The sequence below is a fragment of the Amblyomma americanum genome, chromosome 7, assembly GCF_052857255.1.
Source record: "Amblyomma americanum isolate KBUSLIRL-KWMA chromosome 7, ASM5285725v1, whole genome shotgun sequence".
Lineage (NCBI taxonomy): Eukaryota > Metazoa > Arthropoda > Arachnida > Ixodida > Ixodidae > Amblyomma > Amblyomma americanum.
The window spans coordinates 133,325,015-133,339,663 of NC_135503.1; the positions used below are offsets into that span (position 1 = coordinate 133,325,015).

At 51.6% G+C, this 14,649-nt stretch overlaps 1 protein-coding gene across 1 annotated transcript in view; it reads left to right on the forward strand.

Moving 5' to 3' along the window:
* The window catches only part of LOC144096598 (alpha-crystallin B chain-like), a 73,235-nt gene extending 59,176 nt beyond the window's left edge, over nt 1-14,059 (forward strand). The window contains exons 3-4 of the mRNA XM_077629405.1: nt 8,980-9,249; nt 13,696-14,059. Of these exons, the coding sequence (XP_077485531.1) occupies nt 8,980-9,249; nt 13,696-14,004 (579 nt within the window). The 3' untranslated portion in view covers nt 14,005-14,059. The remainder of the gene's footprint in view (nt 1-8,979; nt 9,250-13,695) is intronic.
* The last annotated feature ends 590 nt before the right edge of the window (nt 14,060-14,649 follow it).

The window sequence follows — 14,649 nt, forward strand, 5'->3', positions numbered from 1 at the left end:
AAATACCATCTCCACATTTAGGGGGCTGGAGGAAGCGGGAAAGCGAAGAGAGAGGGCGGGGGGGGGGGGGGAGGCGACGGTAGGCTTGATGGATCGGGAGGCTATGACGAGGATGGAGGAGTGCGCATCCTCAGGGTGGTTCCACAGCAGATTGCAGGGCTATGCAGCTAAATAAAAGCTATAGCAGCTTCGCTGACACATGCGCTGAGCCGGTTAGCATAGCTCCGCGATTTTTTTTACGCGATGAAATAAAATTAAATTGTTTTATGTGGCCAGATACATGTGGAAACCCCGGCGTCAGCGTGTCGAGAAGAGCGGGTAGCCCTTCTGCCACATAGATCACGTTGCCTTGTGACGTCATCGCAGCCTGCCCTCAGTGGAAGGTGGCAATTGAAATAATGATTAGTCGCGAGAGATTTCGTGGCACGAGCAACCTGGGTCTCGCACGCTGTGGCGGAACGCGGCCCCCGCGTGTCTCGAGCGGATGCGCCTCATTTCGGCTCCGGCAATTTTCGTCCGGGCTACCGAAAAATTCCATGCGACCGTGGAGATTTTTGCTTCTGCTAGACGGATAACATCTCCCGGCAGCCGAAGATACCGCTCTCGACCAGGTGGGCCAATTTTTGGGCCTTTTAGGCCCATTTATGTCTTCACCCTGTGGGAGCTCCACCTAGGCCTAAAGCCAAGTAGCCAGTCTCCAGCGTTCTTCGCGGACGCCATGGCGGCCTCCGCTCGCCACGGGTACGATTCTCAGATGATGGCATGGATAGAAGTCGTCGCAGGCGCATTGTATCCGCCTGAAACATCCACTCCGACTAAGGAGATAGTGGACGAAGGTCTCTTTTCGTTGGTGGCACTTCGTAAACGCCGGCAACGCCTCAACACCTCGGCGGTCAAGGGACCCTCCGTGAGTGCCGCTGTTTCAGTGCATCTGAATGCTGCAAGCTCCAACCCTCAGCTCTCTCAGTGGTATCGAAGAAATGGCGACCCAGCGCTATGCCTCGACTCCGCAAATATTTCACGATCGTCATCAAGCCTTGAGTGACGATCTCCCTGAAGTTCCTGCAGAACAGTGAGCTTTGCTCTCAGCCTACGTAAATGCCTCTTCGGTGAACACGCTTATTATCTGGCCCATCTGGGACCAGAATAGCATCATCGCCACCACTCAAGACATCAATGCGGCGAACGCGCTTGCTCGCGAATTTATCCTTAAATCTTCCATTGGCTCCACTCCGATGGTCGGTCACGCCAAAGTCGACGGTGAAGTCTGCAGGGGGATTATCACGGTCCATGAGCAGGAAACTTCTACCTCCCTGAAATCTAAATTCCAGTGGCGCCGTGGAGAGATAGCCTTCATCCGCGAGCTGGGGAATTCGACCATTGCCCTGCTCGCCTTCGTGGGGCGTAGAGTACCGCGATAAGTGCACTATAACAGTGTGTTGACTGTGGTGCGCGAATATAAGCGGACTATTCCCCGCGTGTTTCCTATGCGGCACCATCGGTCACCGCGTGGACTTATGCCCGAATCCTCAAGAAAATCGCTGCGGACACTCCGGCCAAATGGTCGCAGTCCTCGAAGACGGCAACAGGGCGTCCCACAAGTTTAATCCCTCCTGCATCGTCTGCGGTGGCGCCCATCTTACGGGCTCGCAAGACTGCAAAGCCAAATTCCACGGCTCCAACAACCAGGCAACACGACCGGTCATAGAAAACTACCTCAGAGTGCAGTGGCCCCGGGTTCTGGCACCGCTCCGAAAGTCCCCCCGCCTAGCAACAAGATAGTGCAAAGGCACAATCGTACAGGCGCCACCGGCGGGCGCCTTGCCCGGGTGTGCCCCCAAGCCTCCTCGATCAACTAATCAGAAGGCGTCACGTGATCAAGGTGCCCCCGCATTCCAAAACGGAGATTTTCCGGCTCCCATGGGACCTCCGCCTGGGGCGCCAAAGAAGACATCACAGTCCAAGGTAGGCAGTCAAGATGGGCCTCCTCCGCCTCCCCATTCTCTCCTACCTTCTCCTCTACCAAATCTTCCTCCCCCCCCCCTAACTCTGACGTCGCGGAACTCCGCCGCGAGCTCGAGACTCTACGGGCACAAAATGCTCAACTCCACGCCAAAATTCACGCGCTAGAAACGACTCGGTCCTCACCGCCCACTGCCTAGTTAGCTCCAGAACCGATGCAAGAAATGCCGGCGGACCCAACACCTTCTAGCTCTAACGTGCGTTTCACCGCTTTCGAAAATGCCCTCGCCCAATTAACGACTCAGATGTCCAATTTTGGCCAAATCCAAGACAACCTGCTCAAGGAAGTCACGGCCACAGTTAAGGCAGCCGTGAGAGCAAACATTAAGACGTGGCTAGAGTCAAACCCTCGGCTTCTCCGCCGAATGGGACCCCTCAAAGAGGCGAATCACTCATCAAGATTCAACCGACCCATTGATTTAACCGAACTCTCGGAGGAGCCGGAACCGCTCCCGCTGCAGGTGACGGAATCTGTTCCGGCTCTCTAAGGTAATCTCCCTTCAAATCAGCATGGCTGCGTCCCCTCCCAACCAACCCCCTAGAGGGCACCGCCGCCGCAAAGACAGCAAGCTCTTTCCCTTGTACAGTGGAACTGTCGGCGTTTCAAAGACAGGACCAAACGCGCCAACTTAAGGGCGTACATTGACAACCTCGAACACCCCGCCGCAGTCCTTGCGTTGCAAGAAACCGGGGATGCGGGCAAGCTCTCGGGCTATAGTACCTTTCAACGAGACCCCTTCACCTGTCTCCTAGTCTATAACGCCTACACAGCGCAGGAGGTTAACCACGAGCTAAATCTGGAATATTCGTACGTGATGGTCTATGCCCTCTCTCTACGGCGAACAGAGAGGCCCGCACACATCCTTAACATCTACTGTCCCCCGAAACTCAAAAACATCAGTTTTTCTAACATCTTTAGCGCTGCGCTAAGGATCGCGGGTCGCGACCCCCTCATAATAGTGGGCGATTTTAACGCCTCCTGTCCCATGTGGGGCTATCGCAAGGAAGAGCCGCTTGGTCGTAAGTTGGCGGAAGTTATATCTACGCTGGGCATCCCTCTTCTACCCGATCCTGCCCATTCTACACGTTTATGGAATTCCGTCACTTGGGGCACCTGCCCCGACCTTACCCTCGCGAAACACATCCGTCATGCAAAGAGGATCAACACTGAGGACACCCTCGGTAGCGACCACTGCATACTGAACACTAATTTACACTCGACCCTTACATCGCCCCCTTGTCCAAGCCAAACTTCCCGACTGGAATGCTTTCCGCCAGGCCCTACCAGTTTCACACGAAAAGCAGATCCAGCTTACGGAGCGTTCACCGGACGCGGATAACCACCTGATGCACCTCTGTGAAGCTCGCCGCAGCCTCATTAAACGGTGGCGGCGGCAGAAACACAATCGTAAGCTCCGCGATCGCATCTCTGACCTCACCCAGCGAGCTGCCGAGTGTGCTTCCCAGCTCGCTGGCAATAACTGGGTAGATAGATGCAACGACGCAGCAAGACAGATGTCGAGCCGCCACACTTGGCTGCTCTTTAGGAGTCTCATGTATATATACCCTACTCAAATACGCTCGGAAACCCAGAAACACCTCACTCGCGCGATACACAGTTTTCAAGGAAACACAGAGCAGCTATCGTACGTCTTACGCTCACAATACCTCAGTCAGGATCAAGATCCGCGCGGGCAGGATTATTCGTATGCAGGCAGCGATAATCCGGAACTTGATCAGCTTCTCCAGCTTCATGACCTTCGCGCGGCTCTTGCCAAAATGCGCAGGGGGACTGCGTCCGGGAGAGATAAGGTCACAGTCAAACTGTTGGAAAACCTCCCCGATCGGGCATACGAAACCCTACTTGAATATATCAACGTCATCTGGACCAGGGACTCTTCGTTAATTGCCACCCGATTGGAAGACATCTTTGGTAACCTTCATCCCGAAGGTGGGGAAACCGGTAAACACAGACAGCCTCCGGCCCATCCACCTAACTTCATGCGTAGGGAAACAGATAGAAACGATGATCCGTGACCGCGTCTCGGAATACCTCGAGAGCAAGAACACCTTCGCCGACACCATGTTCGGCTTCCGACCTCGTAAGTCCGCACAAGACATTCATTTACAGCTTCATCGCGAGGTTCTCGAACCCATAGAATACCCACACAATGACAAGATAGTCCTAGCACTCGTTCTTAAGGGTGCGTTTGACAATGTTAAACACGGCGTCATATTAAAACATCTTAGCGAGACCAACCGCGGTCCTCGTACATTCAGCTACATCAAACATTTATTAGCGGACCATTTGGCCTATATACCCATACAAGAGATCGAGTACGACCCGTTGGAGATGGGAACGCGGGGCACACCACAAGGCGCTGTGTTGTCCCCGCTTCTCTTTAATATTACCATGATGCACCTCCCGGCACAGCTTGCGGGTGTCGGCAGTGTTCAGCATGCACTGTATGCCGATGACATCACCATCTGGGCTACTACAAGAAACATAGGAGAGATGGAGGAATGCCTGCAAGCAGCGGCGAGCACAGTAGGCCACTATGCTACGTACTGCGGCCTCCAATGCTCCCCGTTCAAGTCTGAATTTGTGCATATTCGACATTCTCCGAACTGCAAAATCTCCGTTCAGCTCTCTCTCGCCAGCGGCCCCACGCGTGAAGCGCAGGAGCTGCGAATACTCGGTCTCTTCATTTATCAGCATCGCAAGGCAGACACGAGTCACACGACCCTTGCCAAACTCCGCAAAGTCGGCGACCAGGTGGGGCGAATGGTTCGCCGCGTTTCCAACAAGCGAGGAGGGTTGCCAAGTGAGGATTCGGTGCGGCTCGCCCATGCCTTCGTAACTAGTCGAGTACTGTACTCAACTCCTTACCTCCGCTTACGGAAACATGAAGATTGCTTGGAGGTTGTACTCCGCAAAATTTTCAAGAGAGCCCTCGACCTACCGATCTCCACTTCCAACGCGCGACTGCTCGCGTTGGGGATGGTGAACACTTATCGGGAACTTCGCGAGGCGCATCTCGTTAACCAATACATGCGTCTCGCTCAGACCGTGTCCGGTCGCTGCCTCTTGAACCGGTTACATATCAAACATGACCACCATACGATGGAACGGGCTCGAGTGCACGAACTGTGGAGACGCGCCCTCTACGTTCGACCCCTTCCGATTAAGACGAACAAGGAGGACCATAATGGCTGGCGCCAGGCGCGGGTGGATGCCCTGCACCGCCACTATGGCTCAAAGAAACACGCCTTCTACGTGGACATTGCGGGGCCTTACTACTCCAGGGGGGAATGATACACGGCTGCAGTCATACACGAGGTAAAACAGCTGGACAGCCTCTCGTTCAGAGCGCCCAGCTCAACTCATGCGGAGGAGGTAGCGATCGCCCTCGCAGCCTCCCATCCCGCCTCTAAGTTCATCCTCACAGACTCTCGCGAAGCCTTTCGTTACTCTGATTTCGGTTGGATCACTCCACTTGCTCACGAAATTCTTCACCACAGTACTCGCGACTGCGATCCAACTCATCGGCATATGCCACAAAGGCATATGCCAGGTAACGAAGCCGCCCATGAGGCAGCCCGCGCATTCACTTACCGGGCACCAGGCGTTCCTTGGGAGGACCTTAACCCAGATCACAGCCTCTTCTTTCTTTCAAAGATTTTACTGAGCACTATCTTGCCGAAGACCGGAGCTACCCGGTTCTTATGAAGGGACTGGGTAAAGCTGGCGAACGAACTCTCCTTAGGCGCTTCACAAACACCCCGCTGTGCCCGGCGGTTCTCAAGCACCTTGATTCTTATTTTGACGGCCGGTGTTCATTCTGCGGGGAGGTGGCAGACACCTTTCACATGGTTTGGGCATGCAGGCAAGATCTTTCTCTCCCCCCCCCCCCCCCCCCCCATCACCCCTTCCCCTACCCGAGCGGACTGGGAGGCGGCTCTGCTCGGCTGCCAGGAATAATCCGCCCAACAGGCCCTGCTTCGGCGGACCTGCGCAGTAATCAGGACCTACGGAGTCCCGGAATGAGGGACTCCGCCTTCTATTGTAAGGGGCGAGACCCACTAGGGGCCTCCCCCTGAGCACCTCGCAGCACATATAGATGAATAAATGCTTTTCACCACCACCACCTCCCGGTGGCTGTATTCGAAACAGTCACTTGCCTGGCCAGTGGCTAATCGCTTAACCGCTGCACCAATGAGCCAGGGGTGGTATGACGACTCCCCGCAATCTATGACTGCAACGTGGAGAACGACCAGTTCCGCGTATGTGGGCATGTAGGCAGAACCTAGGCTACAGAGAAGCTGTACTTGCGCGTGAGTGATCCCTAATGCTACCGCATAATACTCTTGACAGTAGGTTAAGCGTTATGTGATGTTGGTGGTGGTGGTAAACATTTATTATTTACAAGGAGGTGTTTGGGCCCAGGCCCTATGGCCCAGGTCCTCACAAATCTAGGTGGAGCTCCTATTCCGGAGCCCCAATGGCGTCTAGCGCCGACAACATTGGTCGTGTGTGCAAAGCATGCCCAGCTTTCCGGGACATCTGCTACTTGCGCCCTCTGCCGGCAATGGCGGCGACAGGGCGCGTAACTCAATGGGAAGGGGTACAAAAAATCGTAAAACGTGAACAAAAGCACCCACAAAAAAATGCTTCGGGGATTTATATAATATGCACTTAGCTGAGGAATGTGCCCAAGTTTCAGTGATGTGCTCTTAATACACGAGCTTCCCAGCGCGTTTGAATATTATACGATGCTGCCTACGGGAGGGGGCCAAATTTTAAGGAAGAGCTTAAGTGTCCTGTCAAGATTTTTTTCACTTGTGTGGCACATAAGGTATTTTTGACATTGCGGCTAGGCTATGTGGGACCAAGCGAACGGCATATCACTGATCGAATCATAATGAAAAATAATCACGGTACGTTTTTAACTGCACATGCGTTAGCATGCAGATGTTTATTGCGTTCTCGCTGCCGTTGGTATAGTCGGATGCAACTCGAGAACGAAGCCTGCACACACACACACACACACACACACACACACACACACACACACACACACACACACACACACACACACACACACACACACACACACGCACACGCACGCACGCACGCACGCACTCACTGACTCACTCACTCACTCACTCACCCAACCACCCACCCACTCGCTCACTCTCTTTCTTAACGACCTGCCCACCGGATTGTAAGCAAACTACCCACCATGGCACGTGACAGTTAAATCAATGGTTGGTCGCGAAATGCTGCTTGTAAAAGGGAAAAGCAACCTGGGTCGCACAAGCCCCACCGGTGGCAGCACCTGCCATCCCAGGGCAGTGGCGCATCGCTTAACCGCTGCACCACTGTACCAAGAGTGTCATGAAGGCTGCCAGGAACCTATGAATGTAGAGTATGACCAATTCCGCATATATAATAATAATAATAATAATAATAATAATAATAATAATAATAATAATAATAATAATAATAATAATTGGTTTTTGGGGAAAGGAAATGGCGCAGTATCTGTCTCATATATCGTTGGACACCTGAACCGCGCCGTAAGGGAAGGGATAAAGGAGGGAGTGAAAGAAGAAAGGAAGAGAGAGGTGCCGTAGTGGAGGGCTCCGGAATAATTTCGACCACCTGGGGATCTTTAACGTGCACTGACATCGCACAGCACACGGGCGCCTTAGCGTTTTTCCTCCATAAAAACGCAGCCGCCGCGGTCGGGTTCGAACCCGGGAACTCCGGATCAGTAGTCGAGCGCCCTAACCACTGAGCCACCGCGGCGGGTCGCATATATGGGCATTAACCCATTAACTTTATTGCGTCATACCCTTAAGGTGGCGCTTAAGTGTCGCCAGCAGTTTTTTTTAATAACTTCATCCTTCCTTCATATATTCTTTCTTCCATAGCGTGTAGCGCCAGGTACGCTTCTTAGCGCATGGTTGCTTTCATTGATATTCTCGTCAGCCTTGTGCCGCAGATGGATCAGCTTGTTCGGAGCGCCAGCAATAAGCCTGAAGCCAGCTTTGTGTACGATCATTTCATATTGTGAGATAATGCATAACATTCTTTGGCGGCTTGCGAACGGTGGAGCTTCGATCTTTTAATGTCTGACCTCGTGAAGCAGGGCTTCAGCCACTCTGCACAATACACCTTTTGCGGATCGTCCTTCGTGCGGAATGCTGTCTCGGCATTCACAGCTTAACAGCACCATGTGGCGGCATAGATCTGCTCAACGTTTGAAGCACGGATACTTTCCTCTCTTGTCGCCAAAAGGTTTATTACTTTCCTCTCTTGTCGCCAAAAGGTTTATTGCAGTCGTACTTTATATTTTTAGTGCAATCGCAATTTAAATATTTAAAATTTTTGCAACGTAATCCCGCCTCACAGATCGTCGGAAGAGACGGTTCCCCGTGCAGGTATTCAGAAATAAAATATGTTGGATTGCATTTGAGACTGCTGCTGCTCGACAATGCGTTTGGGCATAAGCAAAATCTTCACGGAGCAATGCAACATTCGGCGTTCATGTCGACATGCGTTGTTAAAAACCATGTCGAGTGAAGACAACGTGGCGCTTTGTCTAGAATGAAAGGTGCTTAGCACATATTTTAACACTGGTAGCGTTCGAGTAGTTGGAAGAGGCTGAAAGCAGCTGTGTTTTAGAAGTGGCCAAGGAACGACCCCCTGTCGCATTAGGAACAACCCAGATCCCTCACTGCGAACAGATTTTCAGAAGTTTTGAGACGCAGTTTTGGTGCCAGCAGATTTTCGGCTATCATCCGTGCCGAATCTCAGGGCTTGTGTCAAATGCGCTCCTGATCTTCGGGTGGCGGCAACACGAGGGGAGGGTGGAAGAGTGGAGGCCGTGCCACTCTGCTTAAGCCCCAGCCATCCTGACTCCCCCTTTGTGTATCTCACTGCACACGCAGAGCGACTTCTTCGCACCAGAGCAGCAGCGGAGAGGCATGGCACGCAGCCTGGTTCCCGCGGGCTGGTTCCCAGGCCGCGACTGGTGGGACGCGTGGGAGGCGCCCTGCAGCAGGATCTTCGACCAGCACTTTGGCACGCCGCTGCTGGACGACGAGCTGAGGGTGCTGAGGCCCTCGCGCGTGGGACTGCGCTCCCCGTTCCGGAGGCAGCTGTCCCGGCCCGGAGGTGGAGGCGTCTCCGAGCTGCGCAACGAGCCGGACTCCTTCCAGGTCAGGAGAGACCCTTGAAAAAGGGGTCCACATATAGACTTTCTGCAGACTTCCCCTAGACTCCATTGCCTTCCTATAGAGGTCTCCTTTTCTCTATTCATAGTGTGTAGATAGACAGGCATATCAGAAAGTTGGGCTAGTTGGTTGATATGCATACTGAAGAAGTTGAAAGCAGTGCTTTCAGCGTGGACATTGAGGACTTATACTACTCAGTGCCAAATAACGAGGTGATAAAAAGTTTATGGTTTATGAGGGTTTAACGTCCCAAAGCGACTCAGGCTAAGAGGGACGCCGTAGTGAAGGGCTCCGCAAATATTGACCACCTGGGGTTATTTAACGTGCACTGACATCGCACAGTTCACGGGCCTCTAGAATTTCGCCTCCAACGAAATCCGACCGCCGCGGTCGAGATCGAACCCGCGTCTTTCGGGCCAGCAGCCGAGCGCCATAACCACTCAGCCACCGCGGCGGCCTGTGATAAAAAGTGTCCAGGAATGCATTTTGCAGCACAGCGACGAAGCCGCATTTGTGTCCAGATGTGGTGTATCTGTTGGGTTTTTTTTTGGAAATACTCACGTTTTATTTAAGTCAACGGTCATAGGGTGGAACGGGAAATTTTTAGTACAGCGAACTGGTGTTTGTATCGGGTCTCGCGTAGCCCCCATTCTTAGCAACATTTTTCTGCCTAAGTTCGATAGAGGCATAGAACAGAAGTCAGGTGGGATAATTTTTAAGGCATGTAAGTATGGAGATGACTACTAAGTGCTGTCTTCTGAACCCAACCAGCAACGCACCGCCGTCAATATGCTCAAACTTTTTAAGGAGTGCGGCCCCGGTCTAAATTTCGCAGTAGATTTACCTAGAGATGGAAGGCTCCAGTTCCTAGATTTGTCCTTGCATTTTCGCCCCAAGCATGTTTGTTGGGCATACCACCCTGGGGCAAAAAAGCATTGCTTGATTATTCATCCGGCCATTCCAAAGTCGTAAAGAACGGGATAGTCAATTCCTGTCTGAAGGCGGCCATCACCAAGTCTTGCCCACACGCAATCAATGAAAGTGTCGCGTCCCAGTTGAAGAGGATAAAAGAGAGCGGGTACCCTCAGCATGTAATCGTGGAAGCTTGTGGAAGGTTGGTAAGGTGGATCAAGGCTGGGTCGCCACCCAAACCCCGGGAAACAGAGCGTCGAAGTGTTGCCGTCATATCATAAGTGCACAGGTTGGTACATGGACTTAAAAACGTTGCAGGGTGTTACAGCATTCCGGTTGTGTTTTCCGCCCCTCGAAAGTTGGGAGCAATCTGTTCCCAGGTGCACAGCCGGATGAAAGGAGGAGGCGAAAAACAAAAAAAAAAATGAATGCAGCATCAAACACAAAGCCCCGTTATTTACCTGTGCCAGGGGTTTTGTACAAATTGCCGTTATCGTGTGGCGCACTGTACATCAACCAAACTGGACGATGCGTCAACGAAAGATTAGGAGAACACCGAAGATTACGCGGGGGAGATTCCCTTGATAATCTCCCTAAACATCGCCGCACGTGTAGCACAAACGACAAGAAAATTGAAATCCATTGCAAACCTTTTTTCGACGAAACGACCATCCTATTCAGGCACAGGGGTCAACTCACGCGTGAGCTCATGGAAGCCTTCCATGTGCGCATCAATGGAGACAAGTGCGTTAGTCAGACTTCCGTCCGTTGCTCTGATAGGGAGTATCTCTTTTTGACCAAATCATTGCGATTAACGAGATGTTCATGACGTTATTGTTTTGTTCTTGTTGGTTTTCCTGTTTATTCGAGCATGTGTCTCGAATAAACCTTCAGTTGTGAGTAGCGCTCGTCTTTGTTTGTGTACGCTTGTCCTCGTTTTTCCGCGCCAACTTCTTCTGTATGTCTATAGGCAGTAGTCTACAAAAGTGCCTGGCCATAAATCTATAGATCGTCTATAGACTGTCTATACAGTTTGGATTGCCTATAGACTAGTCTATAGGATTTGTCTATAAAAGTGTATTGACTCTATAGACAAGAGCATCTATAGACAGTCTATAGACTGTCTAAAGAAATTTTTGTAATGGGAGGACAGGGTTTATAAAACCATCGACGACCAAAGCGGGACTAGCGCAAAAAATGAGACAAACTCATATGACTGAGGTGGTAAGGGCGTCCAGTTGGCACTGTCTTGCTGTGCAGTTGAGGCCGTGTTGCAAACAAAAAATTTCTACTGTTTTTGTGAGGAAAAGAAAGCTGTAGTAGTCGCACTTTCGATGGACACGAGGGAAAGGGTGACAGATGGAGGGGAAGAAGGCAGAGAACGGAGACATAGCGGTTTGTTTTGGGGGTTCTCTATACCAATTCGTTTATTTGGCCACCCAAATGATGGCCCAGATTTTACACAGGTCGTCATTAACTGGAAAGTTCTCCTCAGGGTCGGGGTAATGTTCAGCCCTCTGGTTCGCCACGATATTCACCTGAGTTAGCCGGTATGAGAGTTAAAAGCGTTTCATGCTTAAAACTATGCAGAAGACGAGACAGAGACGAGGCAGACAACACAAGCGCTCCTTTTATCTACCTGCCCTCCGTGTCTCATCTCCTGCGCAGTTTTTTTTTGTTCTGGATAATTATAAAAATGTGCTCTGCGACCTCCTCACCGCTCCCCCGACCTTCACTGATAAATGGGGAAGAAGAAGAAACTATTTTCGAGCCGTCCAATGAAACAACAACAACAACAACAACAACAACAACAACAACAACAACAACAACAACAACAACAACAACAACAACAAACATTTTGTCTCTCTCCTTTCACTCCCACGTTCATCATTTCCCTCACGGCACGCTTGAGGCATCTACAGAGTAATTGCAGATTTACTGTGTCTTTCCTATCAGAAAACAGTTTTCGCAGTGTATGTCATCCTGTCGTAGGTAATGCCCAGGGGGTTGATCCGGATAGGCTTCAGGTGGTTTTGACGAATACTGCACTATCCCGTTTTGAGATCGGGATGGCTTACGAACATAAATCTATCTCAAAAAGGTCAACAATAACCGCCAGGGTGGCTAATACATGTAAACCACCAATACAGCGGGACGTAAGCGGGCTTTACCACACGGGGAGGACTTCGGTTTTCTTAAGAACGAAACATTGACCCGTCAAAGCAACGGGTTGGTCGAATACACCTTTTCTTGGGATTTCACCCAAGAAAATCCGAGCTCCAGGCCGAGAAAAATCTTATACTAATTAGAAAATCGGTTGTTAACAACCGGCGGCTCTGGGGATCGAGCCCAGCGCCTTTCCGAATACGAGGCGGATGCTCTACCACAAGGCCACAACATCCATCACAGCTGCTGCTTCGAATCTCTCTTAAATGTCTTGTAACTATCGAAAACTCCACGATCCTGAGGTTGAGCACAGGGAGGTCTCGGGCAAGCATGGCCCGCATGAAACGAGCAGACAGCTTAAGCATCTTGAATCGTTTTCTGTCAACGTTTGACAAGGACGCGTCTGTCTGCAATGAAGGTCAAATTGACCCATACAGTTACCACGTGACCACACAATATCTCATAACAGAAAGTGGGCGCGTAGCGCCTCAACTGGTAGCTGTACTTTCGATCCGTTATATATGTGCCAGTATAGCGGCCATCGAAGTGGGCCCCCCTCAGGACCACCTTTTGCATAAAATTTGGGGGCCACCCGTTTCACGCAGAATGTTCTAAGTGGTGTAAAATGACTTGACGTGCTCCTGGGGATAAAATTACTAATTTAGATGAAGCCCCAAAAATGTGCGGGCCTCGCAACGACGATCTTTCCGACCCCAAACCGTGCATCCCGAGGAGCTTCAAACGGCCATTGCGGCCGAGCCGTTTGTCGCAGGGGGTTCCGGACGGTGTCAGACAATTCGTCTTGCTGTGATGTACACGTTTATAAAATTTATTAACTGATACAACGACAAAATGTACCGGATGTAGCGAAGTAGGCTGTAAATCGCAATAGGAAGGCAAAACCCATGATGCAGATGGCGCTTCTTGTGTATTAGACGGACGGAAACATCCGCGAATGTTTGGATTTGGTCTTATCCACGTCTGCTGAGCACACCGATGTAAACACTTGAAGGCCCTGTAGCTAACGCTCTTAGTCGAACAGACTTTGCATAGTAACTTCATCTTCTTGCTACTCTTTTTTCTCCTTCATCTTTTTATCCCTTCACCCCTTTCCCCCCGTGCAGGGTAGAAAACCGATTATTCTTCCGGTTAACCTCCCTGCCTTTCCTCTTCCTCCTTTCTCTTCTTGAGGCACTGATGGCGAAGTATTTTATTTTCTTGGCGTAGCCACTGCAGCGTGGCACAGTGGCTAAATAGTTAACAGTGTTACCGATGGCACCAGTAGGGTGAGAAAGATGTGTGACGACCGTCCAGAACACAAGGAACACTTTGTGTGTGCTGAATTGTGTGCAGGTGATGCTTGACGTCAGTCACTTCAGCCCGGAGGAGATCACGGTGAAGACGGTGGACCGCTGCATTAGTGTTTCGGCCCGCCACGAAGAGCGCATGGACGAACACGGCTTCGTGTCCCGGGAGTTCACGCGCCGCTACATGCTGCCCGAGGACACGCTGCCCGAGCAGGTCTCCTCGACGTTGTCGCCCGACGGCGTGCTCACCATCACGGCACCCAAGAAGCCGCCGCTGTCGGCGCCCAACGAGCGCATCGTGCCCATTGCCGTCCAGGGCTCGGCAATGCCGCTGCCCGTCCAGCACGAGCCCTGACGAAGAGCGACGTTCCTCCTCGGTGTGCCTGAATAAAGCCTGCGACTCCTCGTGCCGTGCTGCTTCCTACCTGTTCCAGTGATTTCATGCACTCGCACGCCTTGAACGTTGTCCTGGCAGCCAGACTTGGTCGAAGTAGCCTCTTGTAGTTGTCGAGCGTTTGACGGAACATGGTCTGATCAGGGTGAGGCACGCTGCAACATCTTCCTCACTGACCAGAGTCGGAGAAAAGCAGCTGACGCTTCGCGTTCCATACAGTATCCTTGCCCAAAATCTTAACGAAGCGCATGCGCTACTTCATTTGACTTCGGTCAGGGAAAGCAGTGAACTTTGCGTTGCAAGAAGTAAGCTGCCTGGCAAAACTGAAATAGGCCCCCTTCACGTTTAGGGGAGAGAAGGGTGAGGGAAAGTGCGAGAGCGAGGAGAGAGAGGGTGGAGGCGATGGGCGGCTGGATCAGATATCAGCGATGGTTGTCATTCTCATAGCTAGGCTTTCTCTTACGGCTGACGATGCAGATTCCACGCCTAAATACAGGGCTAAGCTAAAGCTATAACAGCTTCCGCTGGTTAATGCGCTAAACCTGTAAGCTCAGCTCTACAAAGTGTTTAAGAGAATTATAGGTAAATGCAGTCTCCATGCAGTTT